At 35.3% G+C, this 18745-nt stretch overlaps 1 protein-coding gene across 1 annotated transcript in view; it reads right to left on the reverse strand.

Moving 5' to 3' along the window:
* The window catches only part of CADM2 (cell adhesion molecule 2), a 1272453-nt gene that overhangs the window by 265710 nt on the left and 987998 nt on the right, over positions 1-18745 (reverse strand). Inside the window, exon 3 of the mRNA XM_010854843.1 lies at positions 15216-15365. Within this exon, the coding sequence (XP_010853145.1) occupies positions 15216-15365 (150 nt within the window). The remainder of the gene's footprint in view (positions 1-15215; positions 15366-18745) is intronic.

Genomic DNA, 18745 nt, shown 5'->3' on the forward strand with positions numbered 1-18745 from the left:
AAAAGTCAGAAGCAGTTATTTGTAGACAACACAGGCTACTATAATGAGAACCCCCAAAGAAGTTCAAACCACTATTAGAACTAGTAAGGAGGTAATAAACAAAATAGAAATGTGCATTTTTATTTGTTAGAAAACCAATCAGTATACAAAAGGAGGCAAAGACATCAGTTCAAGTAGCAGCCAGTGCTGGGGCACAAGAATTGGTTTTCATGCTAGCTCCATGCTACTCTTGGTCACGTGGACTCAGTGGCAGCTCTGCACGTGAAATAGCCTTTTCAGATCTTTATAAAAATCTCACACCGTGAGAGCTCACACTCAACATAAAAAGAAGTGAGGCAGAGACACAAACTATTATGTGTAAGGTAAATAAGCTACATAGGGAACTCTGCTTGATGTTATGTGGCAGCCCGAATGGGATGGGAGTTTGTGGGAGAATGGATACATGTATATGTATGGCTGAGTCCCTTTGCTGTCCACCTGAAACTATTACTTCATTGTTAATTGACTATAATCATATATTAAATAAAAAGTTTTTGAGAAGGTATGGAGAAAATATATATATATATGTAAATAAGTAAGCTACCAGGATATATTGTACAGTACAGGGAAAGCAGCCAATATTTTATAACTTTAAATGAAGGATAATCTATAAAAATACTGAATCACTATGTTGTACATCCGAAACTAATATAACATTGTAAATCAACTAAAAAAATAACAGAAGTGAGCCAAGAAGGGCAGGGAGAGAGCTCTTTTTATCCTACATTCTCTCATCCTTACTTGTATTCTTTTCCCCAAAGCCCTGAGGATAATGACACAGCTTCCATATTAGAAACCTTCATCGCATTTCACCTTCCCCATAGTTACAGCACCTAGGAAATGGGGAAGCTAAATATTACCATTTAAATACAGAGTCTCTGCTGTATGTCTCAGTAACTAAAAGGCCTGCTTCGGGTATTTACCCATTCACAGTCACTCTCAGTCTGAAAGTAGTGTTTAAGATCTCAATTTCCTGTTAGAAAGTGCTTATGACATTTGGCAGACTTTTGTTTGGCTTTTTATTTTGTTCGATGTTGCAGTATCGATTTTCAAACATCTCAAACCACACACAAATACACACAAAGAAAACCTCTGAAAAGAGTTTCTGCCATTACAACTGGACATAGAAGCAGGTGGCCCCTCACAACTCATTGGCCTCAAGAGACCTACGAGCTGGAACCAAGATTGGTTTATGTATTTTCTCAAGGTTGTTTCAAGATCACATACAAATCCATAATGAAACTAGAATCCAAATGCGGCTGATTACCAGGCATGTAGACCTCAAGCATCCAACCCATCTATAATGTTTGCAAATGTTTGTGAGGTAAGATTTTAAGTTACAAAGAAATACGTGACTAATAATCTATTATCATCTCCATAGGAGAACACAGTTCTGGTTCCTAAAAGATATTTTTTATAATAATTCATGATTTAGAAAATAGCCCATTCAATCTCATACCGTGCAATTTTCAGCATTAAAAGACAAGGTGGGCTGTACATATAAGAAAGTTTTGAAATCCAAGCACAATATATAACATCTATATTCATACTACTATCATTCTTTCTAAATTACAACCATTCTTTCTAAAGTGTAAAAGTGAGTACTGTAGAATGTGCACACCAATCAGTCAGCATTCCCCACCCCATTTTCCACTTTTACTTGAGTCCACCTACTAGCCTTAATATAAATAGTTGTAAAACCAGAAGACTTAATTCTTACAATCATCCACACCCCAGTACTAAAATACCACTGCCTCCTACATTTCACAGAGCTGCAAAATGTTCATCTACTGCTGTTTCCAAGGATTGCTTACAAGAGACTGCTGGGACTAAAAAATTATAAATTAAGGAAAGTAGAGTACTCTAATTTATAACTCTTAATACTCACACAATGCAAACAATATATTAAAAATATTTATTCAGGAAAAAAGTATTTCTAAATTGCATTATTTTGTTTGAATAGCAGAAAAATGTTACCTGAGGAGTCATGGAGCAGGAGAAATATTAGTATTTATAAATATAGGAAATAACTAAAATAGTTGAAGAAAACCAAGTGAATAAATTGAAAAGATCATACTCAGTAACTTTTTAACCACAACAAATTCATAATTTAATAGTATTTTAATTAGCATTACTATCAATACAGGAAACCCAGGTTTGATTCCTGGATTAAGAAGATCTCCTGGAGAAGGGAATGGCTACCCACTTCAGTATTCTTCCTGGAGAATTCCATGGACAGAGGAGCCTGGTGGGCTACAGTCCATGGAGTTGCAAAGAGTTGAATAGGACTGAGTGACTAACTCTTTCACTTTTCCATCATTAATGAAATACTGTGTGTTCTTATTTCTACTTTTTGGTACTTAGACCAACATCTCCAAATTACTTATAAAAAAAAGCTCCTTGGGATTAAAAAGAGACTGCACTTACTAGGAAAATCCAAGTAATAATATTGAAATTGGTTTTTTTTTTTAATTAATTCTCAACTTCAAGCTGAAATTATTTTCACATAAATATGCTACAAAGACAAATTCTGCATAGATTCTATATATTGAACCTATTGAGTAGGCCTATTATTGAATGGGCCTGTCATTGAATGTCATTGAGTGATATAAATTATTGTGATTCCTGGGCTCACTGGCCACACACCCCTGGTTATACCTTAAAGCACAGTAGAAGAATATAGGATAAGCTAAACCAATTAATTTCTCTCTCCTAGGAACTTAAAACAAGAACAGAGTAATGCAGTGAACTCTAAGTTTTGGAGTAGAATGACATTTATGTCACACTTCTAGGCCTAAGTTTTCATCAGCCTCAATTAAAACACTATTTCAGCAATGTAGATCCATCATAGAATGGTATGACTCTTTCAAAGTCTGATGTAAAATATTAAAAAAAATACAAAACAAAAAAATGCACTAAAATTTTAAATAGTTAAGCTTTAAACACTACATTTTATTTAAAATAGAATTATATTGGTATGAATAAAAATTATGTAGTCATAAATAAAATTAAACATATACATTACAGACATTATTTTTGATCCTGTTCAGATTTTCTTATACTTACTAAGGAGCTATAACACTAATGCTATTTTGAAACTTACAAATATCTTAAGTTCTCCATACTCTCTGTGCTAATCCTCATAAAAAAGCTATTTAACATAGGGACCATATCAATATATCACAAGGAAATCAGGTCCATGCACAGCACATTGTTACCTCCTAAATTAGACAAATAGCACATAGTATTTCTAGTTTATTTACAGTTGTTTCTTTAAAAAATAATTTTATCAAAAAAGTATGTTTTTAATCACATGTATTTTCAAGTCACATCTTTTTCCTAGGTTCATATATAGTATTTTTACCAGTTATTTGGGCATCTTGTATCCTCTACAATGAGGCTTATTATGCAACAAGTAGAATTACATTTGTCTATCTCTAAAATGCTTTACCTAGTACTTTTCCTCTATATACTCCACTGTTCCAATATATAGATGATATATGACAGCTTGTTTTGGTGTGCTGTGCTTAGTCTCTCAGTTGTGTCTGACTCTTTGCAACCCCATGGACTGTAGCCTGCCAGGCATCTCTGTCCATGGGGATTCTTCAAGCAAAAATACGAGTGGGTTGCTATGCCTTTCTCCGGGAAATCTTCCCAACCCAGGGATTGAAGCCAGGTTTCCTGCATTGCGGGTGGATTCTTTACCATCTGAATCACCACAGAAGCCCTTACTTTTCCTCTATAAACTCCACCATTCCAATGTAGAGATGATATATAACAATTTGCTCCTTAAGGGCAAAATCCATGTTTTATTTATTTTAGTAGTCCTAGTGCCCAGCATAATTCCTGGGACACAGCACTATTTTACTAATATTCACAGAACAGAACTGAAATTGTGACTTGGAAGTCTTTTTTAAATATAAGCTTGGTGGGTGATCCATGGGATCACAATGAGTCAGACACAACTGAGTGACTAAGCACACAGCACAGCACATGCTTAGATATTTACCCATTAAGAACATTTACCTAACAGTCTTCTTTCTTTAATGACTATTGATTCCCAAAACTGAGGATCTAAAATATCACAAAAGACATCAAGGCAATTACCAAGAAAGTGGTTGGTCATTGTTTACATTTTATAAAGTGTTTTGGGAGATGGAAATTCATGGCACAATGGTGATGGCTATCCACCCAGTCTAGCTCTAGGCATCATCCAACTTCTACTATCATGACATAAAAAGTGGCATTCCCCAGATGGTTTGCTGACTATGTGCTGACTCTGTATGTCTTACCAGGATTATATATATATATATATTATATAATATATATATATATATATATAAAATATGCTCCCAGAAGCATACATGATTAGTAGAGAAAGGATATCAAATTTTAATCAGGTCAAGGTATCTTTCAAGTAGCTCTGTTCAATGTAGAATAGACTCCTCAAAAATCAATGAGCTACAATAACTACAAACCACCTAATATAGTGCCTATCACACAGTAGATAGTCAGCAAATATTTGCTGAATGAAAGATTAAGTAAATATACAAGTTAATCATCAGAAAGTGGAATAAAATAGTTCAGTGTTGTAGAAATAACATTTCTCTTTATGAGTTTTTTTTAATTAATATTTTTTAAATTATGAAACTATGGTAACACATTTACAGGAGACTTGGAAAATACAGAAAAAGATAGCACATAGTTCCGTTTTTATGAGGTTTTGCTAAAAAAAAGTGAACAGTAATGTGCAAAAACTAAAAGGACTTAATTCAGGAATTTAGTTATTTTCACAGAGGCACTTGATTTATTTGCAGTAAATTTTTCCATATTTTAAAATAAAATCATTACAGGGAATTCACTGACTGTCCAGTGGTTAGGACTCTATGCTTTCACTACTGAGGGCATGGATTTAATCCCTGGCCTGGGAATTAAGATTCCACAAGCTGCGAAGAGTGGTCAAAAACAAAAGTATTATAAAAATTAGTAATATTAGTGGAACCTAATTTATCTAAAATGTAATAATAAGTATGAAAATTATGCTGAATCATAAAATGCTCAAATTAAAATTTGCTGAACACTTTCAGATACATACTTGTGGCTTTGAATGTCAAAAATCTTGATACAGATATCACAAAATGAATACAATTTATAGTGTATAGTTGCAAGGAGATCCAACTAGTCCATCCTAAAGGATATCAGTCCTGGGTGTTCATTGGAAGGATTGAGGTTGAAGCTGAAACTCCAATACTTTGGCCACCTGATGCAAAGAGCTGACTAATTTGAAAAGGCCCTGATGCTGGGAAAAATTGAGGGCAGGAGGAGAAGGGAATGACAGAGGATGAGATGGTTGGATGGCATCACCAACTCGATGGACATGAATTTGGGTAAACTCCGGGAGTTGGTGATGGACAGGGAGGCCTGGAGTGTTGTGGTTCATGGGGTCGCAAAGGGTTGGACATGAATGAGTGACTGAACTGAACTGATAATGCACATGATTATTTTTATGTTTTTCTTAACAATGTTGAGACTTGAGTATAGAGAGATGAAGATAGTAATCATATAATATACAATTGAAATTTTGCTTATGCTTAGTGAGAATTTATAGTGATGGCTTTATTATTAGTAGATTAAGTGAAAGCAAGTTATTTCTTTAAAAAATCTCATAGCATACACTTTAACATATATGTTAAATCTGAGGAATATAGCATTGAAAAACTGTGTTTTGCGAGGGTACTGCACTGTTGCAACTTATTTCTCTCAAAATGAAGCAATTCAATGGAAAGTATTTGTGAACATAGAGTGGCACATGTTTTTGACGGAAATTATCTTTACTGAAAATTGGAGAGGGAGAAATATCTATTTATATTTGGTAAATTGTGCTGGCTACTTTCTGCTTATCATTTCAGATCCATTACTTACTCTGCTCTTTGCTCTGGGAGACTAAACTACCTAGGATCCCTTGACCTGTGTTTTCCAACTGGGCTCAGCCTGTGGAAGTCAGATCAAAGGGTAGGAGGAAAGAGAAGTCAATTTATGTATTTCCACACATCGCTCCTTCCTAAACAGTCTCAGCTTCTAACCAGAAGCCTTCTTTCCAAAACTTAGCTTTAGTTCTCTCTGTCGCCCTGTCAGACCCAAGGGTAGGACGGTTTCCCACTGTTACTGGTTCCTGGGTGGTGTATCATCTTGATGAGTTTCCTTAATTATGGCTGCACATCTGTAAACAGTGTGTTCCATACTTCATTAACTCAAGTGTATCATTTATTTCCTAGTGGGAACTGGATTCCTACTAATTTAATGTGGATGCATTTGCTAGCACATCTGCTAATACAAATAAAATTATTAACTATGAGAATGATGTGTTCAGATCTATCATTGAGATGATGACTTTGGAGTAAAGACCTAAAAGAAGTGATAATTTCATAAGAAAAGTAAAAAACGATAAAATTCAAAAAGCAATAAAATGAAGTCCTCATAGTATGATATATCATGAAGTGAATTAAGCTTCACTTTAAAAAGTTCATGTCTTATCATCATTTTGTTGCTTACTACTGCTGCTGCTGCTGCTGCTGCTAAGTCACTTCAGTCGTGTCCAACTCTTAGCGACCCCATGGACGGCAGCCCACCAGGCTCCCCGGTCCCTGGGATTCTCCAGGCAAGAACACTGGAGTGGGTTGCCATTTCCTCCTCCAATGCATGAAAGTGAAAAGTGAAAGTGAAGTCGCTCAGTCGTGTCCGACTCTTAGCGATCCCATGGACTGCAGCCCACCAGGCTCCTCTGTCCATGGAATTTTCCAGGCAAGAGTACTGGAGTGGGGTGCCATTGCCTTCTTCGTGCTTACTACTAGAGTCATTCAAATCTGTAAACCTCAGTTTCTTCATATACAAAATGGGAATATTGACTATATAGGTCATTGTAGATCCAAGGAGAAAAGTTAATTACGCTGAAGTTATTTAAAAATTGCCTTGTGCAACTGTAAGTTGTCATCACTGATTTCATGTCTTTATTGTAACTTATACATCATATTTGATTTTATTTAAGAAAGCAAAAGGAAGGGTAAAATTGACCACTTAAATATCTGATTTACAGAGTTTAATATTTGCTGTTTTCAAGGCTGTCATATTGATTGAAACTAGTTGTGGGGAAAGACACTCAGATGGCACTGGTTGGCATGGAGCCAGGAGAACTTGTATCATTATTTTAGGTTCATCTCATTTTTATTCTCTTTATTACTGCTTGTTCTAGGATATCTTATTCATGTTACTCCTCTCCCATCATCCCCAGTATTAATGTAAAATTATCAGCAGAATAATTAGAAAATTAACACCAGCATATTTTTTGGCTATACCCTTAATAAAATTTATTTTCACTCATTCAGGAATAAAATTTCTTTCAAGATATTTTTGAGAATCATTGAAGTATAATTCAAAAAAGCAAAACTACTGTAAAAAGAAATATCACAAACAGGTATGCATTTTACATTTTTATATAAAAACACATACAAGCACACAGAGAGATGTCTGTTAAATGCATATACTCCTGGGGGTGTTTGTACAAAGTATTTCCTGTCAATAATAAAATGGAATTGAAGTGTTCTTTCCTAAACATTAAGTGATCTGATTGTACTACTTCAATTGTTTTTTTTTCCACACCTGCAGAGAAACAGACACAATGATCTAATTGATTTTTTTTTATTTCTATTGCCAAATATCACAGAGTATTAATGTAAAGTTTCAGTGAACTCAGCTCCCTACTCTCCCTATCTCCCTGTGCTATGCTTAGTTGCTCAGTTGTTTCTGACTCTTTGCATGTAGCCCACGAGGTACCTTGGTCCATGGGGATTCTCCAAGCAAGAATACGGAGTGGGTTGCCATGCCCTCCTCCAGGGGATCTTCCAAGCTCAGGGATTGAACCCAGTTCTCCCCCATTGCAGGTGGATTCTCTACCATCTGAGCCACCAGGGAAGCCCAAGAACACTGCAGTGGGTAGACTATCCCTTCTCCAGGGTATCTTCCCAACCCAGGAATCGAACTGGGGTCTCCTGCATTGCAGGCGAATTCTTAACCAGCTAAGCTACCAGGGAAGGACCCTCTGTCTCCCTATACCCACTCTATTCCAAATGCTTACCTACTGTTTATAATAGAACAGTAAACTTCATGTAAAAAGAAACAGATGAGGGGCAGAATATGTGACAACATTTGATCTAAGTCCCTCTGATCCCTAAGAACCTATAATTTTTCCTCTTGATTTTTATTTTTATTTAAATGTGCAGGCTTTAAGTGTTACAGAAAAAAAAAAAACTTCATATAAAAACTATGCAGACATGAAATGTAATTGTAACTAAATATCTACTTCATAGGTTAATGATTTCTGGTTTTCAGGTGCAAACAAAGTAGATGGAGAAAATATTAAAGATGCAGTTCTGATCCAAAGACCAATACATCTAATTTGGTGGCAGTGCTGATAAACCCCTCTTATTTCTCTGCTGGTTGGTGTCAGAAGCAGAATTAGAAGTCAAATCTGATTCCTGTCTCCTTTGCTACAATGTCCCCATTCAGTTCAGTTTAGTCACTCAGTCGTGTCTGACAGTTTGGGACCCCATGAACCGCAGCATGCCAGGCTTCCCTGTCTATCACCAACTCCTGGAGTTTACTCAAACTCATGTCCATTGAGTCGGTGATGCCATCCAACCATCTCATCCTCTGTTGTCCCCTTCTTTTCCTGCCTTCAGTCTTTCCCAGCATCAGGATCTTTTCAAATGAGTCAGCTCTTTGCATCAGGTGACCAAACCACTGGAGTTTCAGCTTTAACATCAGTCCTTCCAAAGAACACCGAGGATAGATTTCCCTTAGGATGGACTGGTTGGATCACCTTGCAGTCCAAGAGACTCTCAAGAGTCTTCTCCAACACCACAGTTCAAAAGCATCAATTCTTTGGTGCTCAGCCCTGTTTATAGCCCAACTCTCACATCCATACATGACCCTTGGTAAAACCATAGCCTTGACTAGATGGACCTTTGTTGACAAAGTAATGTCTCCACTTTTTAATATGCTATCTAGGTTGGTAATAACTTTCCTTCCAAGGAGTAAGAGTCTTAATTTCATGCATGCAATCACCATCTGAAGGGATTTTGGAGCCCCCAAAAATAAAGTCAGCCACTGTTTACACTGTTTCCCCATCTATTTGCCATGAAGTGGTGGGACTGGATGCCATGATCTTAGTTTTCTGAATGTTGAGTTTTAAGCCAACTTTTTCACTCTCCCGTTTCAACACTTTAGTTCTTCTTCACTTTCTGCCATAAGGGTGTTTTCATCTGCATATCTGAGGTTATTGATATTTCTCCCAGGAATCTTGATTCCAGCTTGTGCTTCATCCAGCATTTCTCATGATGTACTCTGCATATAGGTTAAATAAGCAGGATGACAATATACAGCCTTGACGTACGACTTCCCCTATTTGGAACCACTCTGTTGTTTCATGTCCAGTTCTAACTGTTGCTTCCTGACCTGCATACAGGTTTCTCAAGAGGCAGGTTCAGGTGGTCTATATTCCCATCTCTTTTCTTTTAATGTCCCCATTAAATCTGTGCAATTTAAACAGCAAAATTTCATTTACTTAATATTTGATTTGTTTTTATGATGACTTGTGGTTTTCTCAGTTGAAAAATGCATATTCTGCAGCCAAGGCTGGACATGGGCAAGGCCTATTTTGGCATCTAAAGAGTGAATCATTGTCTAGAGCTGTGCTTTCCAAAATAGTAAATACACATGGTTTTTCAGTACTTGAAATACAGCTAATGTGACTAAAAAAAACAAAATTTTAATTATTTTAAAATTGACAAGTATCCACACATGACACTGGCTACAGAATTGTTCTGTAGAGATATAGAACACTGCCATCATTGCAGAAAGTCCTATTGGGCAGTGTTGACTATACTGCATCTCTCGGTCTTACTGTATGTACATCTGCAACAGTTGGGAGTAACTGCTGTTCTTAACTAAAACGCAGCTGCTAAGATCAATGGCAGAAGCCACTTGGGTTATACTTAAAGTGACCTGGTGCTGGGATACCTTTGTTCTCTGGGGCATTCTAGTTAAAACTAACATAGACTTCACCTGGATTCAAATTCCTTCACTGCCAGTCATTAGCAGAATGTCTGTAGACAAATTTTCCTTGAATGTTTGACTCAATTTCTCCAGTTATAAATAGAATATTTACATATCACATAATAAATGTTCTCAAAGTAGCAAAAGCCTCAGAGCACTGCCCTCTTTATTTTACCTGAATAAGATATATTGTAATATTAGCTTCACATAGCCAATTACCCCCCGGACATTTATCTCCCTTGTGAAGAAAGTCCTGAATATTCACATTCAACCACCTTGAGAAAAACTAAGAAAAGGAGTTCAGCTTAATTCTCCTTTAGCAGATCATCAATTGCCCACTCACAGCATGCTTTTCTTTAGCTAATAATTCCAAGTAAATAACGAAGGGTTTTCTAGTTTTAATTGAACCAACGGGTCACTGTCTTGCGATCCTTGTTCAAACCCCACAGCCAGAAGAGTCAGAGACCTGTGTAGCAGGAAAGGCTACTCATCATGCCTTTTGGTTCTTACAGTGGCAACAGCAATATCAATGAGAAGCACATGTGTTGTTGTTCTGACTAACTTGCCCACTTCCTCCTTCCTCTTTCCCTCCCTCTGTCCCTTTCCTCCGTCCTTCTCATTACTCTGTGTCAGTACAGAAATGAAAGCTCAGGGATACAGAACTCTGGTGAGAACTGAGTTACTAAACCCAACGCTTCTCAACCTCAGCTGTATTTTATAATCATTTGAGACACAATTAAAACTCTGTGATACTGCATATGCCTGAAAGACTGTTTGGAAAGCTCCTGAGAACAACTGGCAACAAAATATGAGACAGAAATAAGAACAGAACTATGGATAAAGCCATTAACAGTGGCAGCCACCTGTAGAAGCTGGTGCAATCAGTGACACAGACGCTTTCATTTTCTCTATTGTTCTCCTGAGCAGTTGTAACTTGCACAAGACATATGGGTTGCTCTAGTCACGCTAACCAATGCTTAACTTCTACACTTAGACTGGCAAAATTTAGCACGTTTGTCTGCAGACAAAAAGACAGTATGTGGAAATTGTGATATGAAATCTTCAAAAAACACTTTTATTTTCAAACCCTTGCACTTGAGGGACATCACTATCAAGGATCCCTTCCACTACAATATTACAAGGAACCGAATCAAGGACTTGTGAAGGAACAGGCATGTTAGTTTGTCATTCATGAAAGGTTGCTTTATTCAATACTTTCTGCTATTCTGTTGCAACTGATGGTAAACCCACAATGGAAATAGAAAAAGTCTAACAACATAAATAGAAACCTATTATACTACACACATACACACACACACAAATGCACACACAGAGGCTTTTTTCAGCATAAATCTAATTCGTTAAGCAAATATAAAAGAAAAATAAGAATGCTTCAACAATTCATATGATCAGGTGTATTTTGTAGCAGTGTAAAGATATAGGAATATTGCTAAATATCCCAGATATACCATGATGGGTTTTTATCACCTGGACTGTCCTTCAGAAAAAAGGAGCTTCCTGGAAACAAAGTCTTTGCAAATCTGTATTACAAGTTGCTCTCCATTTTCCACAGGAAAGTTGCATTAACTTGAAATACTCTGAATCAATGCTTATTTTAGACAATCTATAGAGAATATTTTATAGAATTACTAAAAGAGGAAGCAATGACATTTCATATAGATTTTGGTTTTGCGCCTGAGGATTTGACCTCACAATTATAGATGTCACTGTACACATGATTCTCAAAGATCTTAAAAAGCAGTACAATAAGTTGTTACATAATGGAAATCATTATTATAATTCTGCAGGATGAATGCACAGCAAAAAAACTGTCATAGTGTTAAAAAAATACAGTTGATTGAAACTTATTTCTCATTGACAGTATCTTATACTTTTTCAAAAGTACTGCTAAACAAGATTATTTCATTAAATGCAGGGGTGTAAAAAAGCAATATTGCTAAATTAATATATTTTTATACTAGTTTAAATATGTTATTGTTGCTATTTAGTCATTAAGTTGTGTCTGATTCTTGTGTGACCCCGTGGACTATAATCCACTAGGCCTTTCTGTCCATGAGATTTCCCAGGCAAGAATACTGGGGTGGGTTGCCATTTCCTTCTCCACAGAATTTTTCTGACCCAGGCACCAACCTATATCTTCTGCACTGGCAGGTGGATTCTTTACCATTGAGCCACCAGGAAAATCCAGTTAAAATATGTACATATAATCAAGTTGATAAATTAAATAGTGTACTATATGTTTAATCGTTCCATGAGCATCCCTAACAGTATCTTGTCTCCCAAACATTTTCTTTTGTGTTATATCATTGGGCGAATGAGAGGTTTCATTAAAACTAGAGTCTTTTTATATTTGGGCACATATGTCTGAAATATTTGTTTACAAATACTTGTAATCAATCACTGCCATGAGCACAAAGAAGCTGCTAAATGCTTGTATATGTCTGGTGACTTATGTATTTGAATTTTTAACTAATAGAGCTTCATTCTGGAAAGCAACATAGATCACTTGATTTAAAACAACAAAAAATTCCTTTAAACACCACCATGAAGAACTGAAATAAACACTAGAACTTTCTTTTCATGTATATATAGATGTGCCTTTTCCATCCACAAAGCACTAGGAATTTATGATCAAACCATAAAGCTTACATAATATTAGTATGATAAAACTTAAATATATTTTTGCTAGAAAAAATGAAATCAAAAGAAAACTTTAAGTTTTATTTTCTATTTATACAGCTTTTATTTCCATTGAATATAGCTGAAGTATAAACTAAATTATGTGGATTATACATAATTTTTTTGAAACAGTTAATTAATCCATAAAATTAACTTAATCCTTGAATGACATATTTTTAAAAGGCTTAAAAATATCAAATTAGATATTCCTTAGCTATTTCTCAAGTTGTGAAAAAAAGTCACTTTACAGTCTCATAAAGCAGGATTAAAACTTTTCACAATGTAATAAAAACATCTTAATCAGAATAATTAAGTAATCAATAATAGTAATAAGGATTCAATTTATATTATTATTGCTATATTAACTGTTTAGCATATAGATGTTTAAAAATCCATTTCCAGACATTTAAAGATATCCCTAAATACTAAAAAAAAAAAAAAGAACAAACTCTATGACTGGAAGTCTCTGTTAAACAAGAATGATTACACATCAAACACTCAAAACAAAACATGAAGATGGCATCACATTATTGGCTTTAAGTCTAGTCAATATTTAAGTCACAATATTTGTCATGATACTGTCTTTAAATCTCACATAGCTGTGAGAACTTTAACCCCTCCCTTCCACATCTCTGTGAAAATAGCCCTTAATGATAACTGTTCTGTCTTTCAGACAGCAAAATAGAAACCCTTTATAAATATTAAAGTTCTACAGAAATGCTAGTATTCCTAACCCTTTCTCATAGTTAAGTTTATGTGTCAACTCATTAGGCCACAATATCCAGATGTTTGGTCAAATACCAGTCCAGTTATTGCTGTGAAGGTATTTTTAGATGAGATTACATTGCAATCAGTAGACTTTGAGTAAAGCACATCACTCTGCAAAATGCAGGTGGGCCTCATTCAATCAGTATAAGGCCTTCAGAGTAAAATAAAAACAACAAAAAAAACCAACTGAGGTTCCCTGAAGAAGAGATTTTCCTCTAGACTGCCTTCAGACTTGAGCTGCAATGTAACTCTTCCCTGAGTCTCCAGTCTACTGTCCTACCATGCAGATTTCAGACTGGCCAGCTTCAACAATCACTTGTGCCAATTTCTAAATATTAATCTCATTCTCTCCCTCTCCCTGTGTAGATGTATGTATTATCTATTTTAGCTAACCAGCTATCTAGAGAGAGAGAGAGAAAGAGAACAATTGTCTCCTGTCAATGTACTCTAAAATATATTTTGTTCATGTGCTTGTTTAATTGTCTGGCTTCCACACTGGACTGTATATCCTCTATGGGCAGGGATTTTATGTCTGTTCTCTAATTCTCATGCCTTGTACAAAGAAACACTCAAAATATATTTGTTGAATTACTTAGATTTTTAACCAATCCTTCATATACTAAAGGTTAAAATAGAGTATTTGATTTTAAATTTAAAGTACATCAAAGAGGGAAAGTATAGAAATGCACAAAATATAGTGAATTTATATTTTAGGTGAAATGGACACATTTACTGAACTAATTTGACTACACTTCAATTATTGGATCCTATTTCAAATTATTTCACTATTATCTACATACATACATAAGGAATAAAGATATTAAGGTGATGTTGAATACTTGGATATAAATATTTATATTTATCTAAAGCAATAGATCTATATTTTCATTACAGTTCCTGAACTAATTTTCTCCCAGTGCTTATAACAGTGGACAACTGCTTAAACATTAAGTATATGCTTTTAGTTGTTTGCTAGAACTATAAAATATAGTGTGATTTAGTTCTCTAAAAACACTTAATCAAAATCTATCACCCAATTAGAAAGCCCAGTTAAGTCCAACTCAGTGTGTAAATACAGCTTCTTAATTTCAGTTTATTTTAGAAACATGGAGTGACTTAACCTTATTATTGAATAATACCATTTTTACAATTCTTAGCTTTAAACTCAATTCATGAGAATAAAATAAAAAAAAAACTTGCCAAAGTTACATAGTATTTTCTAAATATTTTAATTAAAGTTAATAAAAAGAACACATCCTATTGCCAGGAGTGAGGAAAAAAATATTCAATCTATACAAAAAACATCTAAAAGAGAACAAAAGCATGTGGTATCTGGAGAGAAAATAATTGTTAGGAGAAGATATAAAACTATTTTTGAAACAGAATTAGAACTGTTTATTTTATTAAAAACTTGACATAGGTTATCTTTAGTGTTTATGACTTGCAAACTAAAGTATTTAATATTTAACATGTTTAAATACAAGCATCAGCAGTTTGGTAATCAAAAGGAATAATTTGAATCATCTCAGAAAAATAAATTCATTATAATTAGGATATTTTAGAATATGATTAAAACATTTAAAAGAAAATGTATTCACCTTTCTTGTCATCAAAGTACAGAGTCTGTTGAGCTGGATTTGACCACTGGAGGGAGGTGTTATCATTTTGATCAACCCTGCAGGTCAAAATTGCAGTTCCGCCTTCAACAACCGTTACATTCTGTGTGAGTGGAAATTGCCCTTGGCTGCCTAAAAAGGGATTAAAGAAAAGGTTGATTAAATGAAACTTATAAAATGATTAACTTTCCAAGAGTTACATGAACTTAACTTCTCACTCCAAGTAAAATTTAAACCAACCAAACAACAACAGCAAAACTATACATTAGAAAAAAGGCAAGATAATTGAAAACTTTTAAATAGAGGACAACAGTGTGATATACTATTAGGACTTCTTTACATTCCTTCACACGCTCCAGAAAACCTTCTTCTCCCCCTAGGCACACATAAAGATGTATATTTAAATAGTAACGTGATTATCATTAATTTCCCTTGGCCTTGCATTAATTATATGGTGCTGCTGCTGCTGCTGCTGCTAAGTCACTTCAGTCATGTCCGACTCTGTGCGACCCCAGAGACAGCAGCCCACCAGGCTCCTCCATCCCTGGGATTCTCCAGGCAAGAACACTGGAGTGGGTTCCCATTTCCTTTCTCCAATGCATGAAAGTGAAAAGTGAAAGTGAAGTCGCTCAGTCGTGTCTGACTCCTAGCGACCCCTTGGACTGCAGCCTACCATGCTCCTCTGTCCATGGGATTTTCCAGGCAAGAGTACTGGAGTGGGGTGCTATTGCTAGACCTGGCTATTTTTGAAGATAATAATTCTGGATGAATATAACTCTTTAAAGTAGCAGAAGAAATACATTAAATACTTCCCTTGTAGCTTTTATAATTCTGAGTAAAGTGTATAAAATATGGATATTAGAATGTTAGATTCAACTTCTGATAGAAAAAGTTAAAAAAAGAAGAATCCTCTTACACCAGGGTTTCTTGCAGACTTAGCTGTTTTTAGAAACACAAAATGTGTTGGAGAAAACAGGTGTTCATCTTATAAAATATCCATCAAAATCTTAAAGTGATTATTCTAGTCCAGGAGATAGAGATAATATTCTTTTTTGTTTCTTTCTGTAGTTTTCTGATTTTTTTTTCCAATGAATATATATCCTTTTTGCAATCAAGGAAAAATATCTATAAACGATCATTGGCAATTTGGATATTATTAGAATGTATTCAAGTTTTCTATCTTCTTAAGTGTTATACTAATTTATTATTTATTAATTCATGTAATAACATTTCTTAGTAAAAGCACTTCTAATAGTTAAAATTCATGCACATAGAAACATAATATATAAATTTCACTTCAGCAAGATGATCTGGAGATGAACTCTGCCAAGTCTGGAAACAATTAACAACATGAGTAAAAAATGACTGTCTAAAGCCAGGTTAAAATACTATTATGTGAGCAGGGTAGTTCATTAAGTCAAGGATAATTTACATATGCAAGAATATTATGATAACTTAATAGCACCCAGGAAATATATTTTCCTTTTCTTCTTTAGTTTTGTAATGGTTCTGTCATTACTACAAGCACCCTTTGAGGTTATACTGGAGCTACTGGCATAAAGATTCTTATTACCAAGAAGCCTGTTGATTGGCACTGTAAGAGAGAGAAGAGCCTGAAGGGGAAAATTTCTTTCCAGACCTAAATGACACAAGCACAGAAGTTCGTGACCACATTATATAATTAAGCCTATCAAGTATAAAAATCTGCTATCAGTAGCTTTGTCTCCTCAATGCCAACCTCTTTGAGTCACTATGGCAACTCCCCAGGATATCTCCCTGTAATCTTTAGGGTGGAGTTTTTAAAATGAGGTTAGGCAATGTCTGGAATAAATTCTTTGATAGTTGACTTGAAAGTCAACAGGAGCCAGAATGGGATGTGTTTTGCCTTCAGCTCAGAGGTGACCTCTAGCAGGGAAACATGAAGAACTATCAATCTTGTGAAGTGAGGTGAGGTGAAAAACTGCATCAGAGAAAACATGAGCTAAAACAGAAGGAAGGAGTAATTACCAAAGATATCATATTAGCAGCTCATAAATATGAAGTTCAAATTGTTTTTAAGATACTTTGCTCAGGTGCCCAGCTATTGACATAATGCATAAACTGAGCAGTCTAGGGGAGGAAATCCTTTAAGTAATAAAAAGCACACAACTGTTAATAAATATACATAGTTCATCCCAGATGACGATTTGACTATCAACCGGTACATAAATAATACTGTCTGCTTCTTCAAAGACGTGGAAAAAGAGCAGTGATGCTTGCAACAATTTCATCCACTACATTTGCAAAATAATTTTCAAAACATCCCCATAAGAAAATATTATCCTTCTCATTTCACAGATGGGTAAACTGACACTGGGAGGTTAAGTGATTTTTTTCCATATGGTGAAATGGAGCCAATGAACCATTTGGGGTTTGTTCTGAAAGTTCAACATTTTATTCTTATTTTTCCACAAAGGCTGCTGGGTCATATCACTATTTGTTTAAATGTGAATTAGATAACAATGAACAAAAAAAAGAAAAGAGTATTCTTTTAGCAAAAAACCTTGAATTCATACCTAGCTGAACTACATCTTCAGATCAAATAAGGGAGAATGCCATTGTTAATTTCCTTTCAATATCCTATCTTATTTAGAAATTATTATTTGATAAGTATTTCAGTATTTCCTTATATACCCGCAGAAGAAAGAAACTAATATTTTTCAGGCTGTTCTACATGACAGGGACTATACAGACTCTAGCACATCTATACCTTATCCTTCCAAGTACGCCATCAGGATGGCTGCTCTCCATGTTCTCCTCATGTGGGTTCAGACTTTAAAGTACTATGACTTCAGTTCCCTGGAATCTTGCATCTTAAATCCCTAAAGTTAAATAATTTAGTTTCTCCCCAAAGAGCAAACTCATGCTGAGAATTTACTAATCCTAAATACCCTTAGGATATGTGGTTTCCAAAATCAATTCAAAAACCAATGTGGTAGGCAGCCAAACTTCTCAAAGATTTATACTGCCTTTTATTTCTGTTTATAACCTGGAGTCAGCATCAAGTTTGCTGCTACTTTTCTCTTTTAACCCCCTCCTTCCTTAAAGCTCAAAAGTTGTCACTTAATTCAGTCTCAGAGAGCCTTTCTAAAGATGTTACTAATTTTCCAAATTGGAAAAATTAATGTGTTACCAGCCTAAGGATTCATCCTCAATGTATTTTTCAAAATACTTTGGCCACCTGATGTGAAGAGTGAACTCACGGAAAAAACCCTGATTCTTGAAAAGATTGAGGACAGGAGAGGAAAGGGGTGACAGAGGATGAGATGGTTTAGTTCAGTTCAGTTCAGTTCAGTCTCTCAATCGTGTCCAACTCTTTACGACCCCATGGACTGCAGCACTCCAGTCCTCCCCAATCATCACCATCTCCTGGAGTTTACTCAAACTCATGTCCATTGACTCAGTGATGCCATCCAACCATCTCATCCCATCTCCTGGAGTTTACTCAAACTCATGTCCATTGAGTCAGTGAT

Source organism: Bison bison, unplaced genomic scaffold (assembly GCF_000754665.1).
Source record: "Bison bison bison isolate TAMUID 2011002044 unplaced genomic scaffold, Bison_UMD1.0 scf7180017864351, whole genome shotgun sequence".
NCBI classification, from domain to species: domain Eukaryota; kingdom Metazoa; phylum Chordata; class Mammalia; order Artiodactyla; family Bovidae; genus Bison; species Bison bison.